General features: G+C 41.0%; 1 protein-coding gene across 1 annotated transcript in view; it reads left to right on the top strand.

The window, feature by feature from the left end:
• The window catches only part of LOC126195572 (dynein axonemal heavy chain 2), a 957,657-nt gene that overhangs the window by 834,005 nt on the left and 105,347 nt on the right, over window positions 1-18,305 (top strand). The window contains 4 exon segments of the mRNA XM_049934198.1: window positions 14,565-14,711; window positions 14,927-15,233; window positions 16,686-16,817; window positions 17,246-17,330. Coding sequence (XP_049790155.1) covers window positions 14,565-14,711; window positions 14,927-15,233; window positions 16,686-16,817; window positions 17,246-17,330 — 671 coding nt within the window.

The following is an 18,305-nucleotide window of genomic DNA, read 5'->3' as shown; positions in this document are numbered from 1 at the left end:
TACTAATGGACCGCGGCCGATTTAAGCTACCACCTAGCAAGTGTGGTGTCTGGCGGTGACACCACATTCCTCCCCCGCAAATCGGCGAACGGTCGAGAAGGCTTCCGCCCGCCGTGGGGAGGACCCCATGTTGACGTATGCGATGGGGTGGGGAGCCTAACAACAGGCGAGGCTGTGCCACCCGCACCCTGCCATTCGGTCCGAGGGGAGCTAGGAAACGCCTGAAAACCTAGTCCAGGTTGCACGTCAACATGCGGTGTATGCGCCCGGAATGAGACAGGAGGGGCCGAAGGGTCGACCTCCATTGCGTCGGGGGATCCGACGCGCGACGACGACATCTGGGCCGGAGCGGGCAAGAGTTCCATGGCAGAGGACAGCTGGTCACGGGAAGCGATCGGCGGCGCGTGACCCAGGGAGGCGCTGGGCGGCTGCAGCGAAGCGTCCACTGCGGGCGGCGCCGGCGGGTGAACAGGCGGCGGCAGCGGCGGCAGCGGCACGTCGCCATGGGGCAAAATGGAAGGCATCGTCGGTAACACCTGGGGATGAGGCGAGCCAGTAGATGGGTCCCCAGGGCGCTGACCGGACGTCACCGTCGCTGAAAGCAGACGGGGAGCGGCAGAACCCGTGCGACGACAGAGGCGCAGCTGATTGAGATGCCGACGCACCTCACCAGAGGCCCCCAAAACCAAATACATCGCGCGGCCGAGGCAGCGAAGAATGCGCCCTGCGAGCCAACGCCGTGAACCTCGATAGGTGCGATAGAAGACAACGTTGCCAGGAGCAAAAGCAGGCGTCTGCCGCTGCACAGGAACCTGATGCGGCAGATGCAGCAAAGACATCAAGGTTCGATGAGGACGACCATGGAGCAACTCAGCCGGCGAGCGACCATCGCGGGGCTGAGAGCGATACGAGGACAAAAAGAGCAATAACGCGTCCTCCCGAGAATGCGACTCTTTCAACTTCAACATCTGTGACTTGAAAGTCCGGACCAATCATTCAGCGACACCGTTTGACTGTGGCGAAAACGGCGCGGATGTCAGATGTTGAATACCATTGGCCTTGCAGAATGACTGAAAGTCGGCAGACATGAATTGTGGGCCATTGTCGAAAACAATAGTCTGTGGAAGACCTTCAATGCAAAAAATAGCAGACAACGCTTGGATTGTGGCAGAAGACGTCGTGGAAGACATCCGGACAACAAATGGAAAATTACTGAAGGAATCGACAACAACCAACCATCGAGCATTCCAGAAGGGACCAGCAAAATCGATATGTAAGCGTTGCCAAGGGGAAGTGGCTTTCGGCCATGCAAAGAATTTCCGTGGCGGTGCGGATTGTTGTTCGGCACACGCCATGCAAGAAGAGCACATATTCGCAATCGCAGCATCGATTCCGAACCAAGTACAGTGCTGATGAGCAAGTTGTTTCGAGCGCACTATACCCCAATGTCCTTGGTGAAGAAGCCGGAAGACAGAGGACTGTAACGAATGTGGGACCACGACTCTGGACTGGTCATTATCAGAACGCAACAACAAAACACCACGCCGTACAAAAAGTCTCTCCTTGTGAGCAAAAAATCGGCGAACCAACGGATCCTCTATCCGCGACCTTGACAAGGGCCATTGCGTAGTAACAAAACGCAAAACAGTAGCAAGGACAGGGTCAGCAGCTGTGGCTGTAGCTACACGACGAAAATCAATCGGAAACGATTCGACCACGTCATCGGTTTCCGAGTCAATGAACATGCAAGCAAGTTCGGAAGAATCGAATGCTTTATCTGCAGCAACAGGCAAACGGGACAACGCAGCAGCGTTTCCGTGCTTAGCAGTGGACCGATACAAGATATCGTAGCGGTTGGCGACCTCACAACGCAATGCGTGGGGAACGTTGCGCGCTCTGAAAAATTTCGGTTGCGCGTCGACTTTCAGTTCCAAATGTGCTTCATAGTTCGCAGCGCAACCAAGGCCCGGTGCAAAAATGTCTACAAATTCGTCACATAGACTAGAAACACTGGCTGAAGGCACAGTCTGGTTCACTGATAGGACCTGATGTACGATAGACAAGGTAAACAATTGAAATAAATCTAAACCAAACAAGTTCACTGCCGAAGAAGAATGAAGAACGTAAAATGACACAAGTTTTGTTTGTCCCTTGTATGTTGCAAGAAGAGTGCACTGCCCTAATACAGGGATAGCTTGTCCGGAATAACTCGTGAGCTGAACATTGGCTGCACGCAACGGAGGTGCGCCCAGTTGTTTGTACGTGGCGTGATTGAGCAATGAAACTGCAGCTCCGGTATCGAGCTGGAATGGTATCACTTGTCCGGCAAAGTCCAAATCTACAAAAAGTTTATTGTCCTGCTGACGACAAGAGCGACTGTTGTGTGCAACTTGAACAGACACTGGAACAGAATCACGCGCGACGTGACGGAACTTCCGTCGACATCGACGCACACTTTTTGTGGGACGAACACAGTCACTGTTAGCGAGAGGAACACTGGGCGGAGTGGCAGTAACTACATGAATGTCCATGGGCGAAGGTTCCCGAGCCTGAGTGTCCTTGGTTCGATTCCGGCGTGAAGCAAAGGGCCTGGAATGGTTGCGATTGTCTGATCGGAGCTTTTTCTGGCAAACACTTTGAACATGTCCTTTCTTATGACAGTAAAAGCAAATAGCTTGGCGTGACGGGCAATTGTCACGCGAATGTCTAGTTGCACACCGCGGGCATGATTTTAGAACTGCCGTGGCATGCTTACGCGGCACACGTGTTTGCGAGCTAGGCTGCAGCTGCGCGGACGTGCGCGAGGGCCGGTTAGCATCCCGTGCTGCGCGCCCGAAGGGCCGGTTAATGTGACACACTGCTGGCAAAGTTGCAAATGATTCCTGAGCAAAGTCAAGTGTGTCTTGCCTATCCAATATGTCTATCACTTGTTGAAGGGAGGGATTTACTAGTTTCAAAATCTGTTCCCGTATGTGAACATCAGAAACGTTCTGTGCTATTGCATCACGCACCATAGTATCTGAATAAGGGAGGCCACAGTCACATTCAAATGCACACTCCCTAGTAAGTCCTTGCAAAGTTGCAACCCACTCCCTATTAGTCTGACCGGCCATACGTTTTGTACGAAAGAACGTATACCTTTTCGCAACGACATTGACTGTTTCCTTGAAATAGGCATCTAAAGCAGACAAAATTTCGTCGTATGACAGAGTTGCTACGTCGCGTCGGGGAAACAATTTCACTATCACACGGTAGGTGGACACACCTACACACAAAAGCAAAAACGGCTGCCGCTCATTACCTTGAATTCTGTAGGCGGCGAGATGAAATCCAAATTGTCGGGACCATTCTGTCCACGTCTCATTGGCCGCATCAAAACTACGGAAGGACGGTGCAACGGCATGTTGTGGCTGCGGTAGCGATGAAGCGGCGGCGGCCGCATCGTTTTGCAGCGCACGTTGACCCTGGACGAGCTGTCCCAGGGCATCCAATAACGCCTGCGTCTGCTGATTCTGCAAGCGATAAAATTCGGACAGTACATCTGGAGAACGTGGCGAAGCCATGACACAAGTAAATGTAAGCAATGAGATAGAACAAGATCCTGATTAATCCGCGTCGCCAATGTAGTGGACTGTTAAGGCAGCCAGTCCACAGTGACGGGTAGACGAAAGGGCACTCGTACACACACGCCGACTGGTGCGAAGTCTGGAACAGGATTCGTAATGAATGTGATAAAGAAAAGAACGTAGCTACTAGAACACTTAACTTTTATATTGTCCTTTGGTATACAGCATTCTGGATGATACAAGTGAGACTCTATCTTGAGGTACATGCAACGTTACAAATGGTTAATGGCGCCTTGCTAGGTCGTAGCCATTAACTTAGCTGAAGGCTATTCTAACTGTCTCTCAGCAAATGAGAGAAAGGCTTCGTCAGCGTAGTCGCTAGCAATGTCGTCGTACAACTGGGGCGAGTGCTAGTCAGTCTCTCGAGACCTGCCTTGTGGTGGCGCTTGGTCTGCGATCCTGACAGTGGCGACACGCGGGTCCGACATGTACTAATGGACCGCGGCCGATTTAAGCTACCACCTAGCAAGTGTGGTGTCTGGCGGTGACACCACACTAATCACCTGCATAGGAAAGACTGTTGAATTAATGATGGGAACTTGTGTAAATTCCAGGAAGTCATATGTTGGTACCAATGTGTTTTCAAAAACTATCACTCATAATTTGCATATTTGACCCTACTGGAAGCAGCTGCTCCAGAAGAAATGTTGCAAAAGGCCTATGATGCAATAGGGAATTACAATATTTTGAGCCAACTTCATGTAACTGATTGCTACTTTGTTGTGAAGTTCTTTCTTGCAGTACTGTTCTTCCATTATCAAACTGGAAACAACCTCAGATATAATTACACAAGACAACACAGTGTGCTGTTTCATAAGGCAGCGTGTTCAGTGTCACATTCTGTCACCTCTCTTCCAGTGTTGTTATAAATCCATAAAGTAAAGAGCCCATTGAAGTGTTTGCTGTGTTTGAATGATTTTATGAGCTGCTGTTCATCCTCCAAACTCACATTTACAACACAGTAATTACAGTACACACTTAAGAGGTAAGAGGAATAAGCTAAAAAAATTCCATATTCTCTACTCTGAAAAAACAGTCAGAATAAGTTTCAGCTGTGTCTGACAAATATTTAATTATATTCACTTTCATCTGTGCCACATTTTTATTAACATGGCCCTTACCTGTTGTAATATCCAACAATGCCATCTGATGCTAGCAGTAATTACTGAAAGCAGTTATGTCAACAGTAGGAAAAAAATGTTTTTGAGGAATTAACACAAGTGAATACATTTAGCAGCCTCTAATCATTAAACCCTACACTTCTTCTTCTTCTTCTTCTTCTTCGTTTCACCCAACTTTGGGGTACGTTGAATCAATCACTTCTGTGTGTTCTGTGCCTTTCTTTTCGCCCAGTACTGCTTCATTCTTTCTGATCTTGCTTTTCTTTCCTCATCAGAGATGACAATCGTTCTTTTCTTCCTATTTTGGAGCTGGAATCCCTCTTTTCTGTCTTTGCTTATCATTTTTGCAGTCCTGTCTGTGAGCATTTTTTCTGTGATGTGTAGTTCTCTTAAGTCTTTCTCTGTTTGGATAAACCAATTTGGTTTGGATTTTTTATTCCTGAAGTAGTCAAACATTCTTTTTGTAAGTCTATTTGGGTTCATTCTGAGAATGTGCCCATAAAACTCAATTCTTCTTTTCCTCATTGTATCCGAAAGTTTTTCTGTGGTTTTGTAGAGTGTTTCATTTTTGGTATGAATTAGTTTGTCGTTATGAAATTTGGGGCCTAAAATTTTTCTCAATATTTTTCTTTCTTTGATCTCTAGCCTTTCAATTGGGCCATGGTTAGTGATAGATAATGTCTCAGCTGCATATAGTGCTTCTGGTTTAATGACAGTGTTGTAATGTTTTATTTTTGAATTCCATGAGAGGGACTTTTTATTATAAGTATTTTTAGTAAGCTGAAAGGCTAGTTCAACTTTGTTTCTTCTTAATTCTATTGCTTTTTTCTCAAGGGCGTTCCAGCTAATCCATTCACCAAGATATTTGAATTCTTTAACAATTTCGATCTTTTGGTCTCTTACTTTAAGATATTTCATTGGCTTTTTTTTATTTGTGATTATTTTGGTTTTTTCAAAAGAAATTTTGAGGCCTATTTTCTCTGCTTGTTTCTGTAATTCGAGGATCTGTTCTTTGGCTTCTTCCCATGTTTCAGCTAGTAGGGCCATATCATCTGCAAATGCTAGGCAATTAACCTTGATGCCTTTGTTTTTTGTTCCTAGTCGGATTCCACTATTGATTTTCTTGTTCCATTCTCTTACTATTTTTTCTAGGGCACAGTTAAATAACAATGGAGAGAGTCCATCACCTTGTCGTACTCCAGTTTTTATCTCAAATAGGTCTGAGAGTTCTCCCATAAATTTAATTTTGGAGTATGTGTTGGTGATGGTTTCTCTAATTAGGTTTGTAGTTTTATTGTCTAGGTTCAATTCTTTTAATATGGAGATTAGAGATTCCCTGTCTATGGAGTCGTACGCCTTTTGAAAGTCAATGAATGTGATGACAAACGCTTTTGCTCTCGATTTTTGGTAGGCCATAAGATTTTTGAGGTTTAGAATTTGTTCTGGGCAGGATCTTCCCTTTCTGAAGCCTGCCTGGTATTCTCCAAGTTGACAATCTAGCTGGGGTTCTGCTCTGTTCAAAAGGACTTTAGACAGTATTTTGTATGTTACGTCAAGGAGCGAAATCCCTCTGTAATTGTTGGGGTCTGTTCTGGATCCCCTCTTATGAATTGGGTGAATGAGGGCCATCTTCCATTCATCCGGAATTCTTTCTGTTTTCCATATTTCTTCAAATATGTTTTGGAGAGATTCTATGGCATTTCTATTGACATTTTTCCACAGTTCAGCTGTAATTTGGTTCTCTCCCGAAGCCTTATAGTTTTTGAGATTCAAAATGATTGATTGTAGTTCCTCGACGGTGGGTGGTTCTGAGTTAGGACTTGTTGAAGTTGAGTTGCTGAAATCCATTTTTTCAATTGGTTCTTTACAGTTGAGAAGGTTTCTGAAATATTCCCTCAAAATTTTGCAATTATCCCTGTTGTTGTGTGCAATATTACCATTTTTATCTTGTAATTGGAGTGTCGGTGGGCTGTACTTGGTTATTTTTTGTTTAAAAGTTCTGTAAAAGCTCCTAGTCTTGTTTTTGTTGAAGTCTTCGTTGATCTGCAAAAGGAGTTGATCTTCTTGTGCTTTTTTAATTCTTTTGAGGTTTTTACTCACTAGTTTTCTTACACTCAGGAAATTTTGCCTATTATATTCATTTTTCTGAGATTGCATCTGTTGCCATGCTTTCTTTCTTTGCTCAATAAGTTTGTCACATTCCTCTGTCCACCATGCGTGTTTTTTGATTTTGGTTATAGGTGCTATTTGTTCAGCTTTGGTTAGTAGGCTTTCCTTCATTTGATCCCAATTTTGGTTCCTTATATCTTGAGTCGCGAGGGGAAACTCCTTCGAATTCATTATCTTTTCTGGATCGTATCTTCTGCTTTTGGGTTTACTGTTTCTATCTTTCCTTTTGGGGATAATTTTGAGTTTTATTTTAGAAAGATAGTGATCAGAATCCAAGTTTGCTCCTCTGAGTACTTTGACATTTTGTATTTCTGTATGGTGTTTCCATTTTATCGCCACATGATCAAGTTGAAATTCACCCAAGTGTGGGTTTGGTGAGGTCCATGTCTTCTGTTTTCTGGGTAGTCTCTTAAAGGCTGTGGATTTCAGGATCAAGCCATGCGCTTGGCAGAGTTCTACTAATCTGACTCCATTTTGGTTAGTTCTATTGTGCGCTGGGTAGTTTCCAACAATATTTTTGTATTTCTTCTCTTTTCCTACTTGAGCATTGAAGTCCCCCGTAAGTATGATGTTGTGTTTGTCTGGGATCTTTTGCACCGCGTCATCTAGTTGTTCCCAAAAACGTTCCACCTTTTCCTTATTTTTCCTATTGTCTTCATTTATGGGGGCATGTGCATTCACAATTGTGTATACTCTATTAGCAGATTTAAAAGTGAGTGTGGAGAGTCTTTCCGATTGTGATTGAAAGCTGATAATGGAGTCTAAAATACTTTTATCTATTATAAAGCCCGTTCCGAGGTGGGGTGTGTTTTTCATTATTCTTTTGCCTACCTTTCCTTTGTATATTCTGAAACCTCCGGAATCAAAATTGTTTTCATCTATGTATCGAGTTTCTTGTAGTGATGTTATGAGTATTCTATGATGTTTGAGGGTATCTGTAAGATGTTTTAATTTTCCTGTTTTTAAAAGAGAGTTTACATTGAAAGTAGCTATGTAACTTGTTTTTTTACATTTCAATTTGCTTGATGTTTTATCATGTCCCGATTCATCTCTGCGCAATGCTGCAGACTCCCCAGAATCCGATAGTCTGCTTGCGCACCTTGGTGCGGTGGATTGTCCACCTGGGGTAATTTGTTTCACAATACACTCTTCCATGACTGATAGTATTATGTAAGGGGTGACTCTTCGAGCCACAAATTTACAACCACGGTTGTTAGCCCTGGAGGTTTTTCCCAGCCGCCCCTGACCTGGGGAACAGACGCTGACCAAAGACCGCCCAATGTGAGACAGTCGCCTTTGGATTTCTGGTCCTGTGTTGGTCCACGGGTGGTATTTTATTTCCCACCTACCCTACATATCTGTAGAGCTTTCCCCTATCCGCCACCTGGGGACGCGCCCGGTAGGGGAACAGGTTCCCCCTCGGGGAACCCTACACTATTCCATGGGATATAAATTTAAAATATTCAGTTTATCTCAGTTCTGTTTTATCAGTACAGTTTTCAATGTCAGCACTCTGTTAGATTTCTGGTTCTGCTATTCAGTTCTAGTGTCACATGGTTATCATGTGTGCAGGACACAAAGGTGGTATTATTGTGGGCCATGAACACTGTGGCGTGCCTCAACGTAATGAGCTGGGGAAGTGACAATTCATCTTTGTAACAATTACACAAGGTGGCCATGTGATCCTAATCAAATTATGGGTATAGCACCCATGGACTGGCTGCAATTCTTATTTTAAAAACTCATTGCAGTGCATAATGAGGCACTTAGACTTGCAACTCATGAAACACAGAGGTCTTACGGATACAAGTGAAGCAGCAGGTCATGGTGGATAAAATGTGGTTAATATTTGGATTCTCCTGCAGAGATGGAGTGAACAGCCACATTGGTTGACCAGCATGTACTATGAACATTTAAACTGCTGATTCTAAAGAAATGGACTTTGTAGGCTGCTCTGTCTTTCTCGCAGAGAAAAATAAATCTTCTCATAGTGTATGATATCACAGCTCTTAAAATTTATGAGGCATGATTAATACTGGTAGTTTCTTATCTGTTCTAATCATCCAAGTGCTCTTTACGTTAAATTACAAATGCACCCTGAGGTAAAGCTTAACTGGGATATTCAGGACACACTCCTTTATCTCTAAAAATAGGTTAAAGTGGTATCTTTCTGCCAAGTACTGGGACACACCTGATGAAAGTTAATGTGTATTGAAGGGTTCCTGTAAGAGGCCTTGCTTCAACTGATTGATTTGCTGATAACTGTAAGTGTTAGAAAGAATATCATAAAGTCAAAAGATTTCACCTTAATTAAGTGATTAACATAAAGAATTAAAACATCAGATCTGATATCCCACCTTTTGGGACATGGAAAATTTGAAATGGAACATTAGGACTTCATATGACTGATAGCATGAATCATTTGAAGACTTCTGTTTCTGCAGTAATGTATCTACAATCCAGCACAATTTCTTGTAAAAGATTTACTCTTTTCAGTTTTTCATTATAAGAAGTTAGTAATACAAATAAATTAATGTGAACAGCAAATTTCAAACAATGCTATGCATATGCAGAAAGGCATCATGGCTTGCTTCACAATCAAAGGAAGATTATCTTACAATGCATTCTTACAATGTATTATTAGAATCAAATGATGGAAAATTCAGGATGGAATGTAAAAATATAATAAAAAGGAAAGTTTCCACTCACCATACCATGAATAATTTGAAACATTGGATTTAAATACCATCACATAGAATGTGTTGTCAAATGTTTCTGTACACTGTCAACTTATTTAAGTTGATCTCACCATACCCCTTAATCCATTGATTTTGTTGTCTTGCTCGTCTTGTCTTCTAAGGGTTTTGCTCTTCTATTTATACTGAGTGATTATACTTAAAGTGCAGCAACTCACAGATGTCCAGTGTAGGTTATTGTTATCATGTGGCGGTGAAACTTGGTAGATATTATAATGGATTAATGTGGAACCAGTCAGATAAAATTAGTTCAAATTTGGCCACCAGGTGCAAATCTGGTGCTGTGAAAGCAAGAAAGATGTATAGAAATGTTTCCATATCTAATGGATTAGGAGTAGCAATTGGTCAGAAAAGGTCAGACAAATGAGAAAGGCATAGATTTGATTTTATAATTAATGCCACTTACACAATTAGTTCAATATGAGCACTGTAGACATCAACTATGCTGCATCCATAAAATGATGTGGTCAGCAGTTATTCAGAGAAGTTCTAATGGAATCAGAGAAATGTGTTCCTGTATACTGGTCTTTAGATCGGGTGGAGCCTGAAAGTGTCCCTGATTAACATGTTCCCTTAGGGTAGATATCCTAAGAGTGAAGAGTCAAAGGGATTCAAATAAGGTGATCTCACAGGCCATGTACATGGAAAACCTCTGGGGATAGCATATTTGTGGAAAGTTGCATTAAGCAGATCTTTCACTGGGCAAGTGACATGAGCTGTTTCCCCATTTTGCATGAAAACGGTGGTTTCCATGTAGTTGCATTCTTTCAAAGCAGGAATCACATGCTGTACAATGAGCTCTCGATAATGTGCAGATGTCGCTGTACATCTGACACCCTTCTGGGTGTATTCTTTTCAAAGAAGAATGGACCAAGAATAAAGATGCTTGTGAATCTGCACCACACAGACACGTTTGGCACTGCAATGGCTCTTCATGCACAACATGTGGTTTTAACAGTACCTCAGATTTGGCATGTCTGTGTGTTTGCTGCACCCTTTAATGTAAAATGTGCCTCATCGCTCCATAGAAATTGCCAGACTACATGAGCAAATTCAGAACATTGCTGTGGATCATGAGGTTCCAGTTGCTGCACCATCTGGATCTTGTATGGCTTTTTTTGAGTCATCAGTCTTTTGTGTCTGGTTTGAAGGAGCCGCCATGAATTCCTCTCCTGTGCCAACCTCTTCATCTCAGAGTAGCATTTGCAACACCTGCCCTCAATTACTTGATGGATATATTCTGATCTCTGTTTTCCTCAACAGATTTTACTCTCTACAACTCCCTCTAATACAGGGGCGGGCAGGAATCCTGCACATGTGCGGTGCACTTGCACGCGTGCAGTTAACAGGTGTTCCGCGTGCATACAGGGGCAAGCTGGCCACCCGCTTATCTCCCATCCCCACCATACCTTCTGTCCATTCCTTCCTCTGTAATGCGTTTTGTTTCCTAGCTTGCTTTATTGAGTGAATGAATAAGGTTAGTAGGAGTGCTTGAAAGAAATCATGGTTTGAAAGAGTACCTATTACCTATGATACGTTTTATTTAATTATCACAGGTGGAGTTTACAATACGTTTAATATCTGGAACAAAATTTCTACATACAGACAAACACAAACAGTTATGTAAATTTTCATCACTGATGTTTGCTCTTAACCGAGACATATTAATTCAGCAAATGGTTTTCCAGCTCTCGCTATATTAAGCGCAGTCTTATAACTTGCACATACCGCTGGGCTATTATTGTTGTCGTCCTGAAAACTTGAAAACAGTGCTCCATAAGATGTTAAATCTGTTAGATGAGAGACATGACGAGAGAAAGTCGCAGATCTCTCGTGACAACACAAACTACGACAAATTCAAATGGCTCTGAGCACTATGGGACTTAACTGCTGTGGTCATCAGTCCCCTAGAACTACTTAAACCTAACTAACCTAAGGACATCACACACATCCATGCCCGAGGCAGGATTCGAACCTGCGACCATAGCGGTCGCGCGGTTCCAGACTGTAGTGCCTAGAACCGCTTGGCCACTCCGGCCGGCCAACTACGACAGATTCATCTGGTATCGTCAGATCGCTCTTCTTAAGCTCAGTCAATTCCCCATCCGCTCAGAATCTGACAATAAATTGTACTCGTCCTTGTGAAATTTATTATAATGGCCCTCAATACTAAACTTCTGTTGACCAGCGAGAATACTGCCACATATTAAACATTTCGAATTTTCACGTTTTTGCACAAAGAAAAAATGATTCTCCCATTACTTTTTAAAAGATAGCAAATCTCCACTTCTCCGTTTCTTGAAATACAACGTTCACTACATAGTGCTCGCTTCGCATCAACGTCCGCAGCTTAGCCTGGCACTACACTGCCGCAACCTGCTGGCTGTCACCACAGCCCCGGTCGACGCCTGCACGCGAGCAGCACACGTGCAGCGCTGTGCACTCATGAGCCGCGTGCAACGTTTGCCCACCCCTGCTCTAATACCATGGAAGTTATTTGCTGATGTCTTAACATATGTTGTACCATCATGTGCCTTCTTCTTGTCAGTGTTTTCCATATATTCCTTTCCTTACACAACTGTCTCGTTCCTTAACTTATCAGTCCACCTAATTTTCAACACTCTCCTTTAGCGCCAAATCTCAAATGCTTCTGTTTTCTTCTGTTCTGGTTTTCCCCCAGTCAGCGTTTCACTACTATATAATGCTGTGCTCCAAACGTACATTCTCAGAAATTTCTTGCTCAAATTAAGGCCTACGTTTGATACTAGTAGACTTCTATTGGCCAGGAACGCCCTTTCTGCCGTGCTAGTCTGCTTTTGATGTCCTCTTTGCTCTGCCCATCATTTGTTATTTTGCTGCCTAGAATTCATTGACTTCATGTACTTCATGACCATCAGTCCTGATGTTAAGTTTCTACTTGTTCTCATTTTCGTATAATTCTTCTTCACTTCCATTGAGGATAGCAATGCCATCAGCGAATCGTATCATTAATATCCTTTCCGCTTGAATTTTAATTCTCCTCTGGAACCTTTCTTTTAGTCCCATCACTGCTTCTTCAATCTATAAATTGAACAATAGGGGTGAAGACTGCATCCCTGTCTTATACCCTTTTTAATTAAAGCACTTTGTTCTTGGTCTTCCACTTTTATTGTTCCATCTTGACTCTTGTATATATTCTGTATTAACTATCTTTCCCTGTAGCTAACCCTATTTTTCTCAGAATTTTGAACATCTTGCACCATTTGATATTGTCAAACACTTTTTCCAGGTCGGCAAATCCTATGAACATGTCTTTATTTTTCTTTTATCTTGCTGCCATTATCAACTTCAACATCAGAACTCCCTCTCTGGTGCCTTTACCTTTCCTAAAGCCAAACTGATAGTCATGTAGCACATCCTCAATTTTCTTTTCAATTCTCCTGTGTATTATTCTTGTGGGCAGCGTGGATGCATGAGCTGTTAAGCTGATTGTGCGATAATTCTAGCACTTTTGGCTCTTGCAATCTTTGGAATTGTGTGGATGACGTTTTTCTGAAACTCAGATGGTATTGTCAGACATGTATAGTTTTCGGTGTAAAATAGACTGCAAAATGTTCTGCACTGTTGACCATGGGACGGAAAATGCATGTGACACTGCAGAAGCACTAGCACCACCCGAGGCACATGCTGTATGGTCAGTAATAGCAACAGCAATCTCATCAATAACTTCCAGTGGGATAGGATTCCTTCCTCTTCCAGGTGCCAAGCCAAGGTCACCTGTGTTTTTGAATATCATTATCATCTTCTTCAAACCATTTAATGATATTGGGCCTCTCTGCAGACCTTTCAGAATCTCAATGTAGCACTGTAATTGCTGGCAATCATGTAAAACAATTTCACTGACAGTGCAAGGTCTGCCTTCTTGATAACTGTACTGTTTACTCACTTTATGGCTTGTAGAATGAATGTGTGGATGTCACACCATCATATAAACTGTGTATAGTGCCAAATTTGCACCTGTTGCACCTGGTGACCAAAATTGGAATTAATTTTTTTCCAGCATAAATTGGTTTCACATAGCACATTAGAATATCTACCAAGTTTCACTGCCATACAATAATTACAGCCCACACTGGACCTCTGTGAGTAGCTGCACTTTAATTATAGCCATCTGATACATTAACCCTTGTCTTTTTGGGTCACCCTCATTTTCATTTTTTATTTTCTCTTGTCACTGCAACTCTTACTGCAATGTAGCTAACTACTGTACACAAAAGTAGTCATTGTTATTTCATACCTGTAGTTCATTTTTGTGCATTTCAAAATGATGGGGCACTTCTAACCATTCACATTTGTGCAGACACTTATAAAACAAGAACTCCTGCTATCTCTTTCATAAAGATATCAGATATAACAGTCTTGAGTGCTGCCTCTCTCTCTCTCTCTCTCTCTCTCTCTCTCTCTCTCTCTCTCTCTCACACACACACACACACACACACACACACAGTGAACTTCCTTCTAAATTACCAGTCATCCTACATAACTGGTACTAGCCAAGTTGTCACTATTGGGATTTGGCTGCTTTCTACGCATCTTAAGACGTGCCCATGTAGCTAGTTGAAAAATATTAATTTTCTGATTTTTTTTAAAAAATCTCTGTCACGTGTCTCCTATGTTCAGCATTCTGTTGCTCCCTTATGGGTATAGCTTGTAAGTTTTTATTGTTTATGTACCATTACATTTTAAACATAACCCATCACTGACGAAAGATATTTGTGTTTCTTTTGTGTTCATTCTCAAAACAACACTACAAACATAATATGTGGTTCATTAAAAAAACTGCCCCATGTGTACCTAATGATAGACTGTGGCATACATTTTTGAATGTACTATAAATATTTTTCATCTTTCAGGATGGCTGTCAGATCAAGCCTGGGATAATATCACTGAACTAGATAAATTAGGAGGATTTCACGGTGTTGCTGATTCCTTTGAGCAATATCCAAAAGACTGGCAAGTTTGGTACACACAAAAGGAACCAGAAGACCAACCTCTGATAGGTAAATGAAGTTATATTACATTTTTATGGTGAACAAGTCCACAATGAGTTCTGCCTTAGCCCAGCACTGTTAACTGAATTGTACATAGCCACTGACATTTTCATCGATTTTTCTTTTTTCAGTTTTTGAATATAACTGCTCAAAGAGTTATAGCTATACATTAAACTATGCTGTGTGTAAACAAAATTATGAAATTAATTGGCTATTTGTTACAGGTGATTGGGAAGGTGTCTGTACAAAATTTCAGCGAATGCTATTCGTGCGTTCTTTAAGACCAGATCGCATGTCATTTTGTGTGTCAGCATTTGTAGTGAACACCCTGGGTCAGCGGTTCGTGGAGCCACCTGTGCTTGATATAAAATCTGTTCTCGCTGACTCAACGCCAATGACACCTCTTATATTTGTGCTGTCACCAGGTGTTGATCCCACAGGATCTCTTATACAATTGGCAGAGTCAACAGGAATGTCTGCACGTTTTCAGAGTTTGTCACTTGGCCAAGGCCAAGCTCCAATAGCTACAAGGTTTGTAATATTACCTTGAAACACACACACACACTCACTCAGAGAGAGATTTGGGGGGGGGGGGGGTGGATAGAGAGGTAGATAGATGATGAGGAAGGATGATTCTTTCAGCTGGAAGAACAAAGAAAAAGTTTCAGGAGTGAAGACAAAGCAAAGAAATGTCTTTGTATAGGTACTCCAAATTTCATAACAGTAACTTGTTTTTGCTATTGTGATTATTATTTTATAATTTAACCATTTATTCCATTTAAAATTCAACACAACTAGTTTCAAAGGAGTAAAAATGAATAAATATTTAAGACAGAATAGGAGCCTTCTTACCAGCTGCTGAAGCAAGATCAACTGTACTAACACATCTTCATCCACATACAGGTTTCAAAATATAATTGTGACCACCTGCTTAAATTCTCTGCTATAATCAGATGTCTGCCATGCCTTACATGAGCTCAGCACTACCAGCTCTGTTGCTTTGCAAGAAAATGGGTAGGCGCAGTATTATTATAGTTCTTCATTAAGTCAAATTGTGTGTAATTAATAGCTTCCGGCCTGCAGTCTCTGTCATATGAACAAGCATAATGGATTAAATTGCCATAAATAATAAGCCAGCTGTTTGTTTCTCTAATATTCATAATTTACTCAAGATTCTTGTTCTGTATATTTCTCAGAGTTTTGAAAGTGTAACATAAGTGTAACACTGCACAATACCAATGCATAAAAAGCATTTTCACAACAATGGTGTCTTGTAGCCCTTCACATCAACATGTCTCCTTCCTGATTTTCAATGCTAAACATGGCGCACTAGCTCCAAGGTCAATACAACATTTACATTTCAATCTCTTTACTCGTCATAATGATCAATAACTATAACTAAAATATAATTTAGCATTACTGTTTTTAACAGTGCAGTTGTGCTGATACTTGTAAAGACAGCATTCCACTTTAATGTTTACTTTTCTCTAAAAATTATTTTCAGATTTTATATATTACTTCAATGTTAGAAAAATCCAAATAGGGCTTGGTATTAGTATTTTGTGAGAATGAAGTGTGTTTTAGAATTTCAAAGTTAGGTGCAGTTTATGTATTTAATATTTTCTGTACCTTGCTTAAATTTATTCATGTTTGCATTACCAGTTTTTTCATGCATGGCAGACATTTGAATATTTATAAAAATAAAAAAAAATTAAGTGCTTTATATCTGCCAGCAACGAAATACCATACCATTTTCACACAGCCAAAATTCATACTGCCAATCTGATGGCATGCCATTGTGATGTTATTGGTAGGTACTCTTAAACACTTCACATTTTAACACGTTTATAAGAATGTACAGATGTGAATAATTACTGTATGAAAGTACTCAGTAGTAGATCTTAGACATGGAAGCTTGTATAATAAAAGTAACACACTTTTTGTTTTACTTTAAAGAAAATAAATGAGTCATTATATTTGCAGGTTAATCAAAGTTGGTGCGAGAGAAGGACACTGGGTTTTTCTTGCCAACTGTCACCTTTCACTGAGCTGGATGCCAAAGCTTGACAAAATTATTGAATTGCTACAAACAGGAAAGGCTCATGAAGATTTCAGGTATGAGTATTTTTCTGATGGAACATTCCGTTTATTCAGTAAAAGAATTGAATTATAAAACATAGCATTTGCAAACTGAATTTCAGGTAATTGACAATTTGTGTTATTCAAATTGTTTTGTTTATTAATTGCAGTTTATAATTGTTATTTGTAAATCTAAAATTGGACTGTCTGTGCTCTCTCTCTGTCTCTCTCTCTCTCCCTCTCTCCCTCCCTCTTTCTCCCTCCCTCCCTCCCCCTCTCTCCCTGTCTGTTTCTCAGCTCCCCCCCCTTTCCCCTCTGTTTCTAAAATTTGATTTATTCCATGTCCAGTGTGCTATTATAGTAGGTAATGGATCCAAATGCACCAATAAATGATGGTGATAATAGTCATGCCTTAGAAAATAACCTTTAATATGTGTCACAAGTTTAAATTTTAATTGTTCCAGATTATGGCTCAGTTCCAGTCCTCATCCAGATTTTCCAATCTCTATTCTTCAAGCTGGTATAAAAATGACAACAGAACCTCCAAAGGTTGGTCCCAGGCAATAAGAACTCTGGTGGATTATTTTTTAGATAAATTATATCTGTATGGTGACAAATCAGTATCCAGGTAGCCAATAAGTATAGATTTTCAGATCTAAAATATCTAATCATCCAATAGCAGCATTAAAGTAAAGTATTAATAGGTTGAAATCAACATGAAACTGCAAAAATAAAATTTCATGCTCTCAGAAGTGGGTATTTCTCCGCAACACAAGGTTATGAGGGACTAAACAAATGTTGACTAGTATCACTCGCTAGTATCACTCTGTCACTTTCTTTTGTTGCCTACTGTAAGTTGCTCGTCTCTCCTTAACATTCTGACTGATTTGTTTGCCATTATCCTACTTAATCTCTATTCAGATTTTTTTGTACAAGGTGTAAACAATTACTGTTTACAATGTGCCATGGTGGTGAAGGATCCTCATGGCCTCATATGTCACCAGATTAGTCGTGCAATTAGAAATTGTAAAACTAACATTTGTGTAAATGTTACCTCATGGTTTTGTAAATTTTAACAGCATAAAATTAACAATTAAATCCTTTTGTTTATCTGACTCTCTTGCCATGAGATGACTGTGCTTGTAAAGATTAAGATTAGATCGAACTGAAACATGATTAGTTTTTACCTAACATATTCAGAAGTCTTTTGCTGTCACAAACATATTTTAGATTGCTTCCTGACTTGATAGATCACAAGTGTGTCATAACAAACTGATTTCAACTTCCTCTAAATGATTGTGGTAGATTGCAAACTGTTATCATTTACACCCCTTACAGCTTATCCCATACTTACAGCTGTGGACTCTAAATTCCCAGATTCTTTTTTAAATGGTGTATATTGATGTAGGTTCTTCTTCAGTTCCTGATCCTAGCAAGACTGTCCATTTCATCAAACAAATATACAATTTTTTTGTTGAGATGTGAATAATTTAATATCTGTATTGTTGTACTCAATTTATTTCT

Source organism: Schistocerca nitens, chromosome 7 (assembly GCF_023898315.1).
Source record: "Schistocerca nitens isolate TAMUIC-IGC-003100 chromosome 7, iqSchNite1.1, whole genome shotgun sequence".
NCBI classification, from domain to species: domain Eukaryota; kingdom Metazoa; phylum Arthropoda; class Insecta; order Orthoptera; family Acrididae; genus Schistocerca; species Schistocerca nitens.
This window is presented reverse-complemented; position numbering and strand designations above follow the sequence as displayed.